This window comes from Chrysoperla carnea, chromosome 1 (assembly GCF_905475395.1).
Source record: "Chrysoperla carnea chromosome 1, inChrCarn1.1, whole genome shotgun sequence".
Classification (NCBI taxonomy): domain Eukaryota; kingdom Metazoa; phylum Arthropoda; class Insecta; order Neuroptera; family Chrysopidae; genus Chrysoperla; species Chrysoperla carnea.
The window spans coordinates 98426854-98440745 of NC_058337.1; the positions used below are offsets into that span (position 1 = coordinate 98426854).

Sequence of the window (13892 nt, forward strand, 5' to 3'; positions counted from 1 at the left end):
TACGGAGTTATATTATTTTATTTTCATAATTTCATTTTGGTAATCGATATTTAAGGTATATAATCAGTCAAAATTCTAAAAAATCAGCAAAAATACATATATGAATAAATATATATAATTTTCCAGGTGCTAAACACCTACAACTTTACGTTGGATAACTGCTCGTTTTAGAATTTAAATATACAAATGTCTAATTTGCGTGAAGACACATAACTTGAATGCTACCAAAATTTTGATTGAGTAACAGTGAAAGCAAAACAGTTAAAACTGATTTATAAGAAAAAAATACAAAATTTTAAAAACAAAAATTCTTATCATTGTAAAGATTAATTTATTATTTTAAGTAAAATGTATGCATAAAATTAAAAATATTTTTATTTAAATTATTGGAGATGAAATATACTGACTTCTAAAAAAAAAAAGCTATCCAAGTTGTACTAATTCCATTAAAGAAATTGGACAAATGTTCTTGATAGATTAAATGAATAAAAAGTTCTTTGATAATGTAAACGTAAAATTTACAACATTCACAAGGAATTTTGTATATGCCACAAGTCAACTTGGGCTCTACTAAGAGGTAATTGTGAGTCGTTTCAAGACCCCAAATATCACGAGCCATCCGGTTGTCTCCCCCTAGGTTTACACCTATGTGACATTGCTTTAACTATTCGTTGTGGACAGAAAGGTTGTACCTTGGGTTGTACAATCTAAACTATATCAAAAGAAAGTTACCATAGTAACGAAGGTAAACAAAGTAACATGAAGGGGGAAGTTAGAAAACAGTACCTTACATTTTATTATACGAATGGATTCATTTCGAAGTGTAATTTCATTAAAAATGTCAAATAATTTTAGCGAACAACAGGCAAAATTTATACAAGAACGCATAACAAATGTAGAAAAATATTTTGCTGAACTTTGCACAGCTTTTGCCGCGTACATACGCAAAGCAGCTCGAATCCGGGACAAAACTGATGAATTAGCAACAGTAATTCAAACGTATTCTAATTCGGAAAGTGTTAATAAAACGTTACGTGAAGCGTTAACTAATTTTTCTACAATATTATTATCGTTGGGTGATTTTAAAGATGCTCGAGTCCAAAAATTAGACAATAAGGTTGTTGCTGAATTATCGCAGTATGAAGTGATTTGTAAACATGCTAAAGACGAAGTTAAGCATACTTTTGTATTGCGTGAAAAAGAAATTAATAGAAAAAAGCAATTGGATAAAATTCGTGAACGCAATCCTCGAAATCGACAACAAATTGTAAGTGGTTGTTATATGGTAAAATTTCAACATTTGCTTACTATATAATAATTGCGCCAATGAATTATTACAGAATCAAGCTGAAACTGAACTAGTTAAAGCATCAGCAGAAGTTTCGAGGACAATAAAAGCGCTGGAAGATCAAACTGATGAATTTGAGAGACAAAAATTACGAAATTTAAAAACGATTTTATTAGACTTTATTACCATTGAACTAGCATATCATGCCAAATCTATTGAACTTTTCACAAAAGCTTATCAAAGTATTGATAATATTGATGAACAAGCTGACGTTGAGGTAAGAAATATTTTATGATATTTAGGTAATTCAAAAACCCTGCAAAAGATTCTACAGAAGCTTTAATTCTTATGAGCAAAAAAATTTATATGTAAAAATTCGTTTCAAAACATGTACATTTCAAAAAAAAAACATATGGGGGTATTTTTCTAAAAACAATAATACTTAGGGAAATGAAAATTGATGTAGTACTTCGTAATCGTCTCGAGTGATTGAATTTTATTCCTGTTACGATATAATCATTTTTGGAGAATTGAAAGGGGAGCCGTTTTAAACCATCTTTTCACGAACTCATGAAAAATATTATACTATATGGATATTCAGGGACACAGAGATGGGGATACTAAGGAATACTTAGCGAACATTTCTAATCTTAGCGAACAATACAAATCTTAACTTTGTTTCCTTTTACACTTCATGTGAAAATTAGATATCATATGAATTACATATCTATGTGTTTTGTGTGATTTAAAAATTATAGTAATTTTTTAAGTAGTTCAAACATCGAAAGCGAAGCATATACAGAGTATTTAAATAATTATTTATGTTAGATCTAGTTAGATCTTGACTTGTTTGTAACGTGTTAAAACAAACTCTTATTATATACACCATTGCTCGACAACAGGAATTGATTTTACTCGTCCATAATTAAAAATAACTGGAACTTATAAAATATGTAAATTTATATTTTTAATTTTTATTCTATATAGGACTTTCAAACATGGCGAAAAGAATTACATTCGGTAATTTCATAATTTTTAATTGCACTTATATGCATTATTTCAGCAGCACATAATATCAATCGTATTATACATACCTACATTGTTTGATAACAAATGATTACAATAACATTTTTTTGAGTAGGTTACATAACAATTAACATTCAAGGTTCTCCATTAACTTTTTATTAATAATATAATACTTTTGTGTAGGAATTTCGTACAATAATACGTATGCCAGAAAGAATATCACGTTTCGAAACAGTGAGGCGTATGTCATTCGGCAAACATTCACTATCATTACCGGCACTAGAATTGGAGCACAATAATTTGAAACAACCGACAATCAAAAATAATAAACCGGTTTCAAAAAGCATGGAATCTATGGACTCGTTTAAAGTAAGTGTTGATGACACGAATGAAGACAGTTTTACAACAACAAATGATTCTACGTCTATACCAGTTCCAGCACCACGAAGAATTATATAAAATTTTTAGTAAAATAAACAGCTTTATTTTTGAAGTGTGTGCTGTTTTTTTTCTAGAGTAAAAGCCTTTACAATGCTCTCTAACATGTAATATGGTTCAAAGTAAGTCGACTGAACTGAACTTACTTAATTTTTAACTTAAAAATTTGGATTTAATTATTGGATTTTAATACTAAGAAAGACTGTAACTAGCGATACAAAAAAGAACTATAGTTTGTAACATCCATAGATATATATTTATCATACACATATAAAAGAGTACGGCATATTTAAATTTATACTAAAGTAAGTATATATACCTTTTGCCTTTTCATTCAATGAAAAATCAGCTGAGTTGTATGGTTTACATTTTTTTACTTTTGGCGCTGACATCTTAGCGTTAAAATCGATATTAAAACTGTAACATCAAGGCCCTAGTTAAACGCAGCAATTTTGGAATTACAAAAATATAAAACTACCTACTACGTAAAGATCTAAATTTCTTTTTATTATTATTCCCCGAGAAATTCCAAAGTGTTCGAACCATAGACATCTAAGAATAGACCACGCTAGTAACGGACGATCGTGTAAGTAGGATTCCAGATTCGGTAAAAAGAGAACTATGCTCTGACGTCCGTTTTTCTCTTTTTTGGGGCGTGACTTACTGGCGCACTTGTCCACTTACAGTAAGCACTTGTCCAAGACTGTTAATGCGCAAACGCAACTAAAAAAAACAAAACGTACGTCAGAGCATCGTTCTCTTTTTAACGAGTTTGGGCAGATCACGCCCACTTCTTCAGTCTATTCTTATATGTCTATGGTTCGAACATAATCATTTATAATAGACCTTTTCATCATGTCACATGCGCAAGTGCAGAGTTTAATTTTTCGTACTGACAGCAATAAGTAGGACTAAGATAGAAGATAATATTTGTTATGCATTTTATCACATTGGTTATAAATCATTTAGTGCGAAACAGATGTGAGTCGTGATTTTAAAATGAAAAGCCCTATTAAACATATTGGTCTTACAGACAAAAAACGATAAATGGTTTTTAGTTCAAATCATGAATTTTAAAACATGTGAATATGCAGATGAAGGCGGATACGTAAATATAGTCTGAAATTCAGGGTATACTATACTTGTGCTTTGTGAAATCACATATAACACTAACAATAAGACTACTTTTGGACGATTTACGCGTTATTTATGAGCTTTAAACGAGCATAACAAATACCAAAAGGGGTGTTTTGGGTTTTTAAGCCCTCAATAATACGTTGATGATTCTTTGTACTGACAAAATATGCAACTATAAAGTATTCAAAGTATTTTGTGAGAGCTTACAAACCCAAAAAACTTTTTTTTCTTTTTATTTAGTGCTTAAAACGTAGGTAGGTAACTTTTAGATATAGGTAAACTAGAGGTAATTTAACCAGAAAAATATTTTTCTGATGATTAGGCGACATTTCAGAATTTTTCTTTAATTTTTTTGCAGAGATGAGAAGGATTAAATGAAAATTTTCTGCCAACCTTGCTGAGCAAATGCAAACTTATTATTTTGAATGCTAGATGAAATGAAATATTAAAATTTCTATTTTTAATCGATAAGTCAGGCTAGTCTAATGTATGACTAACATATAATAATCATAATTATCAGATGTGATCAACTTGATACATAGAAAAAGAAGGTTTTAAAACTTGATAAATAAAAACTGTGGGAGACAAAATCCATACAATAATTAAAAATTAATATACAAATAATAATGAACAAAATATAATAAAAACTCTTTTATTCTTGTAAGTTACAATTAATTTGATGAAAATTAATGAGTTATGAATGTTTTTACGACATAATAGTAATACATATTTAAAATTAGATCATATATATGGCCTTATTTCGTATAAGTATTAATAATAGTATTCGAATAGTATTTATTTTGGCGTAAATAAGTGAATTAGTACTCGAAAACTTACTCAAAAACAAAAACAATGTTTTAATAAGAAAATACTGTATAGAATATTCTAAAGTAATAGTTTGAAGAAATAAATGGTTCGTTAAATTGAAATATTATAACCTGTGATTTTGCCATGACAATTCTATAGATCCTTTTACATTCCTTAATATAAACTTGATTAGTTGGTTATACCTATATAACGAAAATTACGGATTTTTTTTAACGGTTCTTGCGAGATAATTTAGAATATTTTTTACGGTCTGCCTTGTTTAAAAGGTTATTTTTGCACTGAATTAGTGATATTTTTATGATTTGAGAATTTCTTATTAAAAATTATTTACACTTTTGGGCATTTTGAGTTAATTTCCTGTCCCTTTTTTCAAGATATTTTTCGAATTATAATAATGATGTTTGAATTTAACAAAAATTAAAAACAACGAATACTTGGGAATGAAACGAATATAAATAAAGAAAATTTATTGCAATCACTTAATCATTCATTTTTTTACTTATCAGGACCTTCTACACCCGCTTGTGTCATCAAATCCGCAATGTTCTTCTCTAAATCATCAATCCGGTTACCCATCTCATCAATTCGATTTATAATTTGATCCGACATTGTTTGAAATTTATCTTGCATTGTTTGTAATAATGTTTGGACCTAAAAATTTTTTAAGATTACTCAAAAATAAAGTGAATAAACTCAAAACCTTTGTTACCACTTACGTATTGTGTAAGTTCTTGCATATTTTTTGGATCATTAGTACTACTCACAGTATAGTTTTGTACATCTTCGTTATTTATTTCAGTTGGTTTAACATCAGCCATTATTTTAAAATTAAATTAAATTATATTTTCGTTAGGTTAGTATACAAAAAATATAAATTCTACTAATAAACTTCTGACAACTAATTTGTATGAAGTTTCAATAATGTTACAATAACCAGTGGCGTGCGTCTACTATATTATTAAGAGCGAGTGAACGACATACATGTACCACCAATCTCGAAAATTGTTTGATCGAAAATTCTCATTACAAATATTCGTGTGTGACTGGTACTGAGTTGCATAATATATTCTAAAAAAATGTGCTTACTATCATAACAAATTAACTCTTCTTCCAAATATTGATTTAGTTATTTATAGTATATTTTTATTATTTATAACCTAAATGTTTACAATTGTCCTAAATGAAAGGAAAGTGGTTTAGCATTACATTTGTAGCGCAAAGAGTAAAGAATGATGGTAAATAAAACTGTTGCTATTACATGAGGTGAATTTTAGATCTCATAATGTAGAAAAGGTATTACTAGGGGTGTTTTTCCCATTTTTTCGGGGGAGGAGGGGGGATTAAAGTTTAAAATACTACTTCGTTATGTTGAAGTAATTTACCAGCATGATTAGAAATGGGTAATGGAAGGGCCTTTCCTATTGTTTGTAAAATTTCACGTCGAATGCCAAAATAGCACCTTTTTAGCATTTCTAGAAATGTGCTAGAATGTTATACAGGATGTTCTGTTATTGATATCAGAAAATATACCAGTAAATTAAGCTTATCAAGACAAATAAAACAGCTCTTTACCAAATTTCGATCTGAGGCCTCATTCGGGAGATGTGGGTGTGGGAAAAATAGAAGGATTTGTGAATTCACAGACTTATCAAACTTATTAAATTAGTAGCTGTCCCTTTGGAATATAGAGGGGACTATCATAAAACAATAATTTATTGTATTAAATAATATGATTTAATTGGGTAGCGAATACTAAAAAAAAATTTTGTTGTCGTTATTTATAAAGAAAACAAAAAAATAATACATATTTATCAAATTATTTCACCAATACAGAGACACTTAGATGTAGGAGGTATCAAATTATACAATAATATAGATACGGGGGACATTAAATTGTGTAATAGATAACACTGTCATAGCAAAACAAAACAATTTTGATAAAGCAGCCTTGATTGTGTTATCCTAAGACATTATGTGTCTGCAGTGTATGCACTAATACTAATAGACAATTGCATCCCCCCCGTATATATATTATTGTATAATTTGATACCTCCCACATTTAAGTGTCTCTGTATTGGTCACACATCTAAGTGTCATTTGGTCAGAAATACTTCCATTTCTATTATAAGCTTAAAATTTTAAAGTCGAGCACTATTTTTTTATCAACCCAAGTTGCGATATCTGGGGTTTGAAAGTCATCCCAATTGATCACAATTAGTCAGTAATTATGACTAATTGGTCAGCAATACTGCCATTTCTTTTAGGAGTTTTTCAAGGCCATCGTGATTTCAATTGGTTAGGAAAGGGTCACAATTGGTCAATAAATTTTAGTAATTGATCGCCAGGTGTGAGTAATTGGTCAGCCATTAATCATGTAATCAATTGATAATTACTGTTAGCCATATGAACCAAAAATACCAAGCATCCCAAGTTAAAAATACTTAACTTATTAAACGCTTATTCAGTTGATCCCGAGTTGGTCACAAGTGGAATAAATGGTTGAATAATAATTTTTAGAAAAATAATTATTAGAACACATAACTTAATTTGATATAAATTAATTATTTTGAATTTCCGATTTTTCTTTTTCTGCTAATATTAATGAAAGTAAAAGTTCATGCTAAAAATAAATTTCTAATTAAAACAAAATTCTAGGATATGACGCGTCAAAAATTCCATGAAACCTAACGTTCTGTCGCGTGGTGAATAAGCTCCTGGGTTGATGTGGAGCATTTTCTCTCATAGGACATATATATGGCCATACATATATAACGGCCATTTTCTAGATACAGAGGGGTGTAGAAATTGGGGATAAAGGTGGGCCCTTTTTATAAACCAGGGTTGAAATAAACCGAAAAAAGTAGATCCTAAACTTCTGTAAAAACTTCTGTCGCTTGCCAAATAACTTCCATAACGACCGCACAATACTGGTAGACATGTTTTCCCCTCTCCTCAAAAAGGGGTAAACGTGATTCGTTTGCTAGTGGGCGTGCACTAACTACATTGACAAAATCGCTATGCATGCTTAATGTTGTTTTTTTCTATACATTCGTACGTTATAATCAGGAGCTTATTTACTACGCGGCAGTGAGTTACAGTTCATGAAGTTTTTGACGCGCCATATCCTAGAATACAACGATTGATTAGACCACATAAATAATAACTTTTAATTTCAATCTTAATAAATTTTCCTTGACTTTAAAAGAAAAATTTGGATTATAGCTTTTGCGACTTTCAAAAGTATTTCAAGTTTTTGTTTATAATTATTCATATATAATTAGCTATAATATTTAATTCTTAAAACAATAAAACAAGTATTTGACTTCTTAAATTAATACTTTAAATTTTCAGAATTATCAATGCACAGATATGCAAACAGTATCGTGCAAGAAAAGAGAACCGAGAGAGAAAAAAAAAGCAATTAAAAGAAACTAATTCACTAAACCTGCAAGGTAGCGTACCACAAAAAAAAAATATTCATAATGAATTACTAATACAGTTATTTGTACGAAAGGAGCATAGTTCCTACCGGGTGCCACGAAATCTCTCGTTTTTCTTTGTTTTCCATGACTCGATCTCAATGGAAAAATAAATACCGAAATAACAAAGAAAAATCTCTTTATTTTGATGTTTTTTCTCCCACCATATATATTCGATCCATAATAAAACAGGTTTTTCAGCTAACAAGAATTTATTTACTTTTAAAAGTTTTATTATTCTTCTCATATTTATAATTATTTTCTGCAGTTTTTATTACGTTATAGTTAGGTATAGGTACCTATACTAAAATGTTTTTCAAACCAGATATTTGTTATTATAACAATTTTTAAGGTCAAAATATGACGTAAATAAAATTTATTTTGCTGTTTCAAGAGCGTCATCACCATATTTTTAAGGTAAATAATCAAAAATATTAAAAAAATAAGAAAATATAGTCAATCTGAAAACAGCTTAGCATTTAGCATATTCACATAATAGATCGAATGCAATAATGTATGGTAGCATTTATGTGTAACAATTTTTTTCTGTTAAATAATAAATGCTCCTACATGGGTGAATATATTACATGAATTCAAAAACAATAAATTTTGTTTTGTTCAAAGTATTATCTTTCTTTTTTGAAAAAAAACAACTGTAACAATAATTTGAAATCAATTATTTGTATACTATCAAACGAATATAGATATATGATGTTTTTTATACCATGTATATTTGAAATATACATAGTATATTAAGTTTAGTCCCAAGTTTGTAACGCTTAAAAATATTGATGCTACGAACAAAATTTTGGTATAGGTGTTCATAGAATAATCTAATTAGTCCATTTCCGGTTGTCTGTCCGTCTGCCTGTCAACACGATACCTCAAAAACGAAAAAAGATACCAAGCTGAAATTTTTATAGCGTACTCAGGACGTAAAAAGTGAGGTCGAGTTCGTAAATGAGCAATATAGGTCAATTGCGTCTTGGGTCCGTAGGACCCATCTTGTAAACCGTTAGAGATAGAACAAAAGGTTAATTATAAAAAATGTTCCTTGTCAAAAAATAAACAACTTTTGTTTTAAACATTTTTAAACATCACTATTTGCTCACGAGGTCACACATTAGATGCAAATCTTATAGTATGTATTAATATGGAATTATCAGTTATGTATGTGTGACATGTATAGGTAGGTATATGTGTGATGTGATAGAGTAATCAACACTGTCTATACATGGTATTTCAACAATTAACTCAATCAATTGTTTGTTTTCAGTTGTCTTTTCAAGGTTCAAATATTTATTTTTAAAATACGCATGCTTGATATACAAAAACAAAAGATCAGCTGAGATTTGTATATAAATGCTATATAAATAGATGGGATAGATTTTAACAAAAAAAAATTTAATTAAAACTAACTATTGTCCATACGCGAGTAGAAAATTTATGTATTAAAACGTGGCGTATAAAATGAATACCATTTTCGTATTTTTAATAAGTTTCTCAGTTTTTACATTTACCATTAGTGAAAATTTACATCCAATTATATTTGTACCAGGTGATGGAGGTAGTCAAGTGGAAGCAAAATTAAATAAGACCTCGGTGGTACATTACATATGTGAAAAAACGAGTGATTATGCTAATATATGGTTGAATATTGAACTATTGGTACCGATTGTGATAGATTGTTTTATTGATAATTTAAAATTAACATATGATAATACTACCAGAACCACAAAAAATTCACCAGGTGTTGATATACGAATACCTGGTTTCGGCAGTTCTGAAGTTGTCGAATGGATAGATCCAAGTCATGCGTCAGCAGGTGCTTATTTTAAGGATATTGGTAATATTTTAGTTCAAGATCATGGATATGTACGAAACGTTTCACTTCGTGGAGCTCCTTATGATTTTCGAAAAGGACCTAGTAAGTTATTAATTAAATTTTAAAAATATTATAGGGGAGATTACGATATCCCGTGTTTCATATTTTACAATATTCTTTATCTTTATACGCGTAGAATATATTAAGATAACATGTGGTCTTTTGTTCATACATATGTATAATATTTTTAGTCAAAAATTCTAGAATATTCGGAAAAATACGTTTGTTTAAAAAAAACCAAAATATTGGTTATTCGTAATATCAAATACAATTTTCCAGTAGTTAAATTTATCAATATTTTTATGGTAAACAACCTTTGTAATATCGTTTAGTATTTTTGAAGAAATATTCGAGAATGAGTAAATTTGGTTCATTTCATTTTAAACATCTTTTATCTCAATAATATTCTAAAATTTTGAGTTCGATATCTGGGTAAGAATTAGTTTAAGATAGTCTGAACAAGTGATATATTCTACAAATAAAATCTTATTCCTCAATATTGGGTCAACAATGGCTTTAAAAATGAAAATAATAAGATTGAGGTAACGAGATAATTTTGTATTCCAAAAATGATCAAGATAACGGTCTCCATTCTACGCTTACTGAAATCCAGTTTAAGCCTGTTATCATAGATAAAATATAATCCTGTTATTGTAGTTCTTTTTCAACTCATTGGTTGTCGCACATAAAAATAATTTCCCCAGTAGTACTTGGAACAAACAGAGCATAAAATTTGGAATTTCGATTTAAAAATTTGCAATCAAGTATTATTTTTATTAGTAAAAGATATGTTCAATAAAAATTTTCTGTTAAATAATAAACTATATTACTTCTTACTCTTTTCGAGAATTTTTGTTATGTAGATATTGACACATGTTGCCAGTCTGGGTTTTCCCACCTTTCTTATTAATAGATTAAAAGCCTGCGCATGCGTTAAAGCTAAAATTTTTACATAGTACTTAGACAAAAAATGTATAACAATATTTGAAATGCCCGGCATATTGGAAGGGTCTAACACACCCTCACACGCGATTATTATAATGCTTATGACATCGTCAATGAAGGTTTTTAACACCCAACGTTCTTACCTAAAGTACAGGGAATATAAACATAATTTTCGTGTATATCTGGCAGGCGCTGAGTCTCACTTATAAACGCGCATGGGGGTGTGTAAGTCCATTCCGATTTGTCCGGCTTTTTAAATTTCTATTATTTTAAATGAAAAATCCTTTATAAGATAGATGAAATTAAGATATAAAACATTTTTTAATATATTTTTAGATGAATTGGGAGATTATTTCAAACAATTAAAAAGTTTGATTGAAGAAACTTATATATTAAATAATAAACAATCAGTGATTATTATTGCACATTCAATGGGAGCACCATTATTTTTAATATTCCTACACTCCCAAGAACAAGCGTGGAAAGATAAATATATTAAAACGTTTGTCACTTTAGCTGGTGCTTGGGGTGGATCTGTGAAAGCTATTAAAGTATTTGCAATTGGTAAATAGTTTTTTTTCGTACATTTTAAGTACAATTAATTAAAAGTAAAAAAATTTTTTTAGGTGATGATTTAGGTGCATTTATGCTTCGGCAGAAAATTTTGCGAGAGGAACAAATTACATCACCAAGTTTATCATGGTTACTTCCATCTAGTCTATTTTGGAAAGAGAACGAAGTTTTAGTGCAAACTGAAACAAAAAATTATACAGTTAATGATTATGAAGAATTTTTCAAGTATGAAAGTCCATGAAATTCGAGCTAAACGCCACTCATATCAATTTTTGAATTTCTTCACAATAATTCTATCTTAGCTCGATAATTTTCATTCATTTGTTTCGTTGAATAATGAAGTTATTCAAACATAATAACCTTGAATAACAAAAGTTTTTTGAAATCAATCACTATTTGGTTAAACTCTACTAAGCTGTGTGGATAAATCAACTATTTTCATATCAGTGAATTATTTAGTCTCTCTACACCAGTAAATATTTATTGAATTCCATTAATTTTTATTAATATGCAAACAGTTACCCGCCTACTTCGCAGAGCAAAAACAATATATGACAAAAAATATAATTTCCATTAAAATACCAGCATTTTTTGCTCGGTTTTGTTATGTTTCAAAAACCCAACAAATTCAGCACAATTCTGAAATGATACCCAAATTTTGTGTTTCCGGACCCATATCCATGTGAAATTTCTTAATTTTACGATGCCAAGAGTTTATTTGTAAAGTTATGGACATAAATTTATAGGCAACCTGTATATATTACAGGAAATTATAACTTAGAACTAATTAATTAAATTGCATTAAAATAATATGTTCTTGTCTCTGTAATTTGAGATTAGTACAGGTTATAATTTTTGTTGGAAAGAATTTTAACAATTGATATGAGTTGCGTACGTGAACATCCTTTCTAAGGACTGGATAACGATGTATAAAGAACAATTTTATTTAAATGTTAAATTTTTTAATTCATTTCCAGAGATTTACAATATCCAGTAGGTTGGGAAATGAGAAAAGACACCCAAAATTATACCTTAAACTTTGCTGCACCAGGTGTAGAAGTTCACTGTTTATATGGTTCAAACTTACCAACCGTTGAAAGGTAAATTAAATAAGACAAATTACGTTTCATTCAAACGTAAAACTTACGTTAACTTTTTTAGACTTGTATACAAACCAAAAAAACAAGTATTGTCTAAATTTTTTAGGCTGAATTATAAAAAATCTACAGTACTAGATGGATCACCGACATTAATTAATGGAGATGGTGATGGCACGGTAAATTTGCGATCATTGGAAGCATGTAAATTTTGGAAAGATAAACAAAGTCAACGAGTTTATTCTCAAAAGTTTCCTAACGCTGAACATATGCTTATATTAAGTAATCCAAATGTCTTGTCGTATATTACGCAGTTGGTAACTAAAATCGGATATTCATAAAATTAGTCATTTTGTTTAATTAGACCGATCTCTCTTTCAAATCTTTAAAGAATTTACTAGACTGAATCATGATATTAATTTTAAGTTTGACAAGATATTATTTTCCTGAATAAATTGTGTGCATGTTTCTCTAATGATTGGGCATAACATTGCTTGGCAGCTATAAATTAAAAACTTATACAGACTTAAAAACATTTATAGACAGCATTATTAATTACAATAGTGATTATATTGGATTTAAAATGTTTATCAAGTCTCTTAATACTTTCAGCTCTCTCAAAAATCTGTGAATTCTAAGTAACATTATTAGTTACTTATATGAGAAAATTTAGTTTCTTGAGCTAAAATTGTTTCACTTAAACTGAAATAAAAGCTTTTTTCAATGTTTTACAATGTTAAACTAATTTGTTTTAGATTAATAAGCTAATTTAGAACTATACAACAATAGTTATAGTTATATTATCTAATATTTAATGTCATAAAAGTAAGAGGGCCCCCCTACCCTCTTAATTGATTTTTATTAATTTAATTTGAAAGGATAGTTCTAGAATAATATGCTCTTTTAAGTAAACATTATTGACAGACATTCTATAAAATTGTAAAATTAATGAATGATAAATATTTTTTATAAAAATTTTAAAAAGGTCATTATATTTATTATTACAATATTTATTCAATGTGATAAATGCCCAATCATTTATGTTTGTAGCTAGCTGTCTGTACATAAAATAATTAATTATCAAAATGTAGATTATTGTTTCAAATATTTGAGATTAAAAAAAATCATTTGACCTAGTCCACGATTATTAAATCATAATTCAGCTGTAACTAATTATGCCTAAGTATTAAACATTA

The 13892-nt window shown here is 28.7% G+C and overlaps 3 protein-coding genes across 7 annotated transcripts; 2 read left to right on the forward strand and 1 right to left on the reverse strand.

Annotated features, from left to right (window-relative positions):
* The first annotated feature begins 476 nt into the window (after positions 1 to 476).
* Positions 477 to 2807, forward strand: LOC123305500 (protein FAM92A). Of its 2 annotated transcripts, XM_044887229.1 has the most exons (4): positions 477 to 1267; positions 1341 to 1565; positions 2276 to 2308; positions 2498 to 2807. In XM_044887229.1, the coding sequence occupies exons 1-4, from the start codon at positions 806 to 808 to the stop codon at positions 2771 to 2773; spliced, it is 996 nt and encodes a 331-aa protein (XP_044743164.1). In that variant the 5' UTR covers positions 477 to 805; the 3' UTR covers positions 2774 to 2807. The 2 variants fall into 2 exon arrangements, with proteins under 2 accessions (XP_044743164.1, XP_044743166.1); XM_044887231.1 differs by lacking the exon at positions 2276 to 2308.
* A 1718-nt stretch (positions 2808 to 4525) lies between these two features.
* Positions 4526 to 5805, reverse strand: LOC123305182 (heat shock factor-binding protein 1). 3 transcript variants are annotated; one of them, XM_044886818.1, is made up of 2 exons: positions 5427 to 5805; positions 4526 to 5340 (listed from the first exon to the last, which is right to left on the reverse strand). In XM_044886818.1, the coding sequence occupies exons 1-2, from the start codon at positions 5533 to 5535 to the stop codon at positions 5213 to 5215; spliced, it is 237 nt and encodes a 78-aa protein (XP_044742753.1). In that variant the 5' UTR covers positions 5536 to 5805; the 3' UTR covers positions 4526 to 5212. The 3 variants fall into 3 exon arrangements, with proteins under 3 accessions (XP_044742753.1, XP_044742754.1, XP_044742752.1); XM_044886819.1 differs by having other exon boundaries at positions 4526 to 5368; positions 5482 to 5799; XM_044886817.1 differs by having other exon boundaries at positions 4526 to 5368; positions 5434 to 5754.
* Positions 5806 to 9604: 3799 nt separating this feature from the next.
* On the forward strand, positions 9605 to 13244 carry LOC123305180 (phospholipase A2 group XV-like). 2 transcript variants are annotated; one of them, XM_044886815.1, is made up of 5 exons: positions 9605 to 10123; positions 11363 to 11590; positions 11653 to 11824; positions 12577 to 12699; positions 12761 to 13244. In XM_044886815.1, exons 1-5 carry the CDS (start codon positions 9667 to 9669, stop codon positions 13035 to 13037), a joined length of 1257 nt encoding a protein of 418 aa, XP_044742750.1. In that variant the 5' UTR covers positions 9605 to 9666; the 3' UTR covers positions 13038 to 13244. The 2 variants fall into 2 exon arrangements, with proteins under 2 accessions (XP_044742750.1, XP_044742751.1); XM_044886816.1 differs by having other exon boundaries at positions 12806 to 13244.
* The last annotated feature ends 648 nt before the right edge of the window (positions 13245 to 13892 follow it).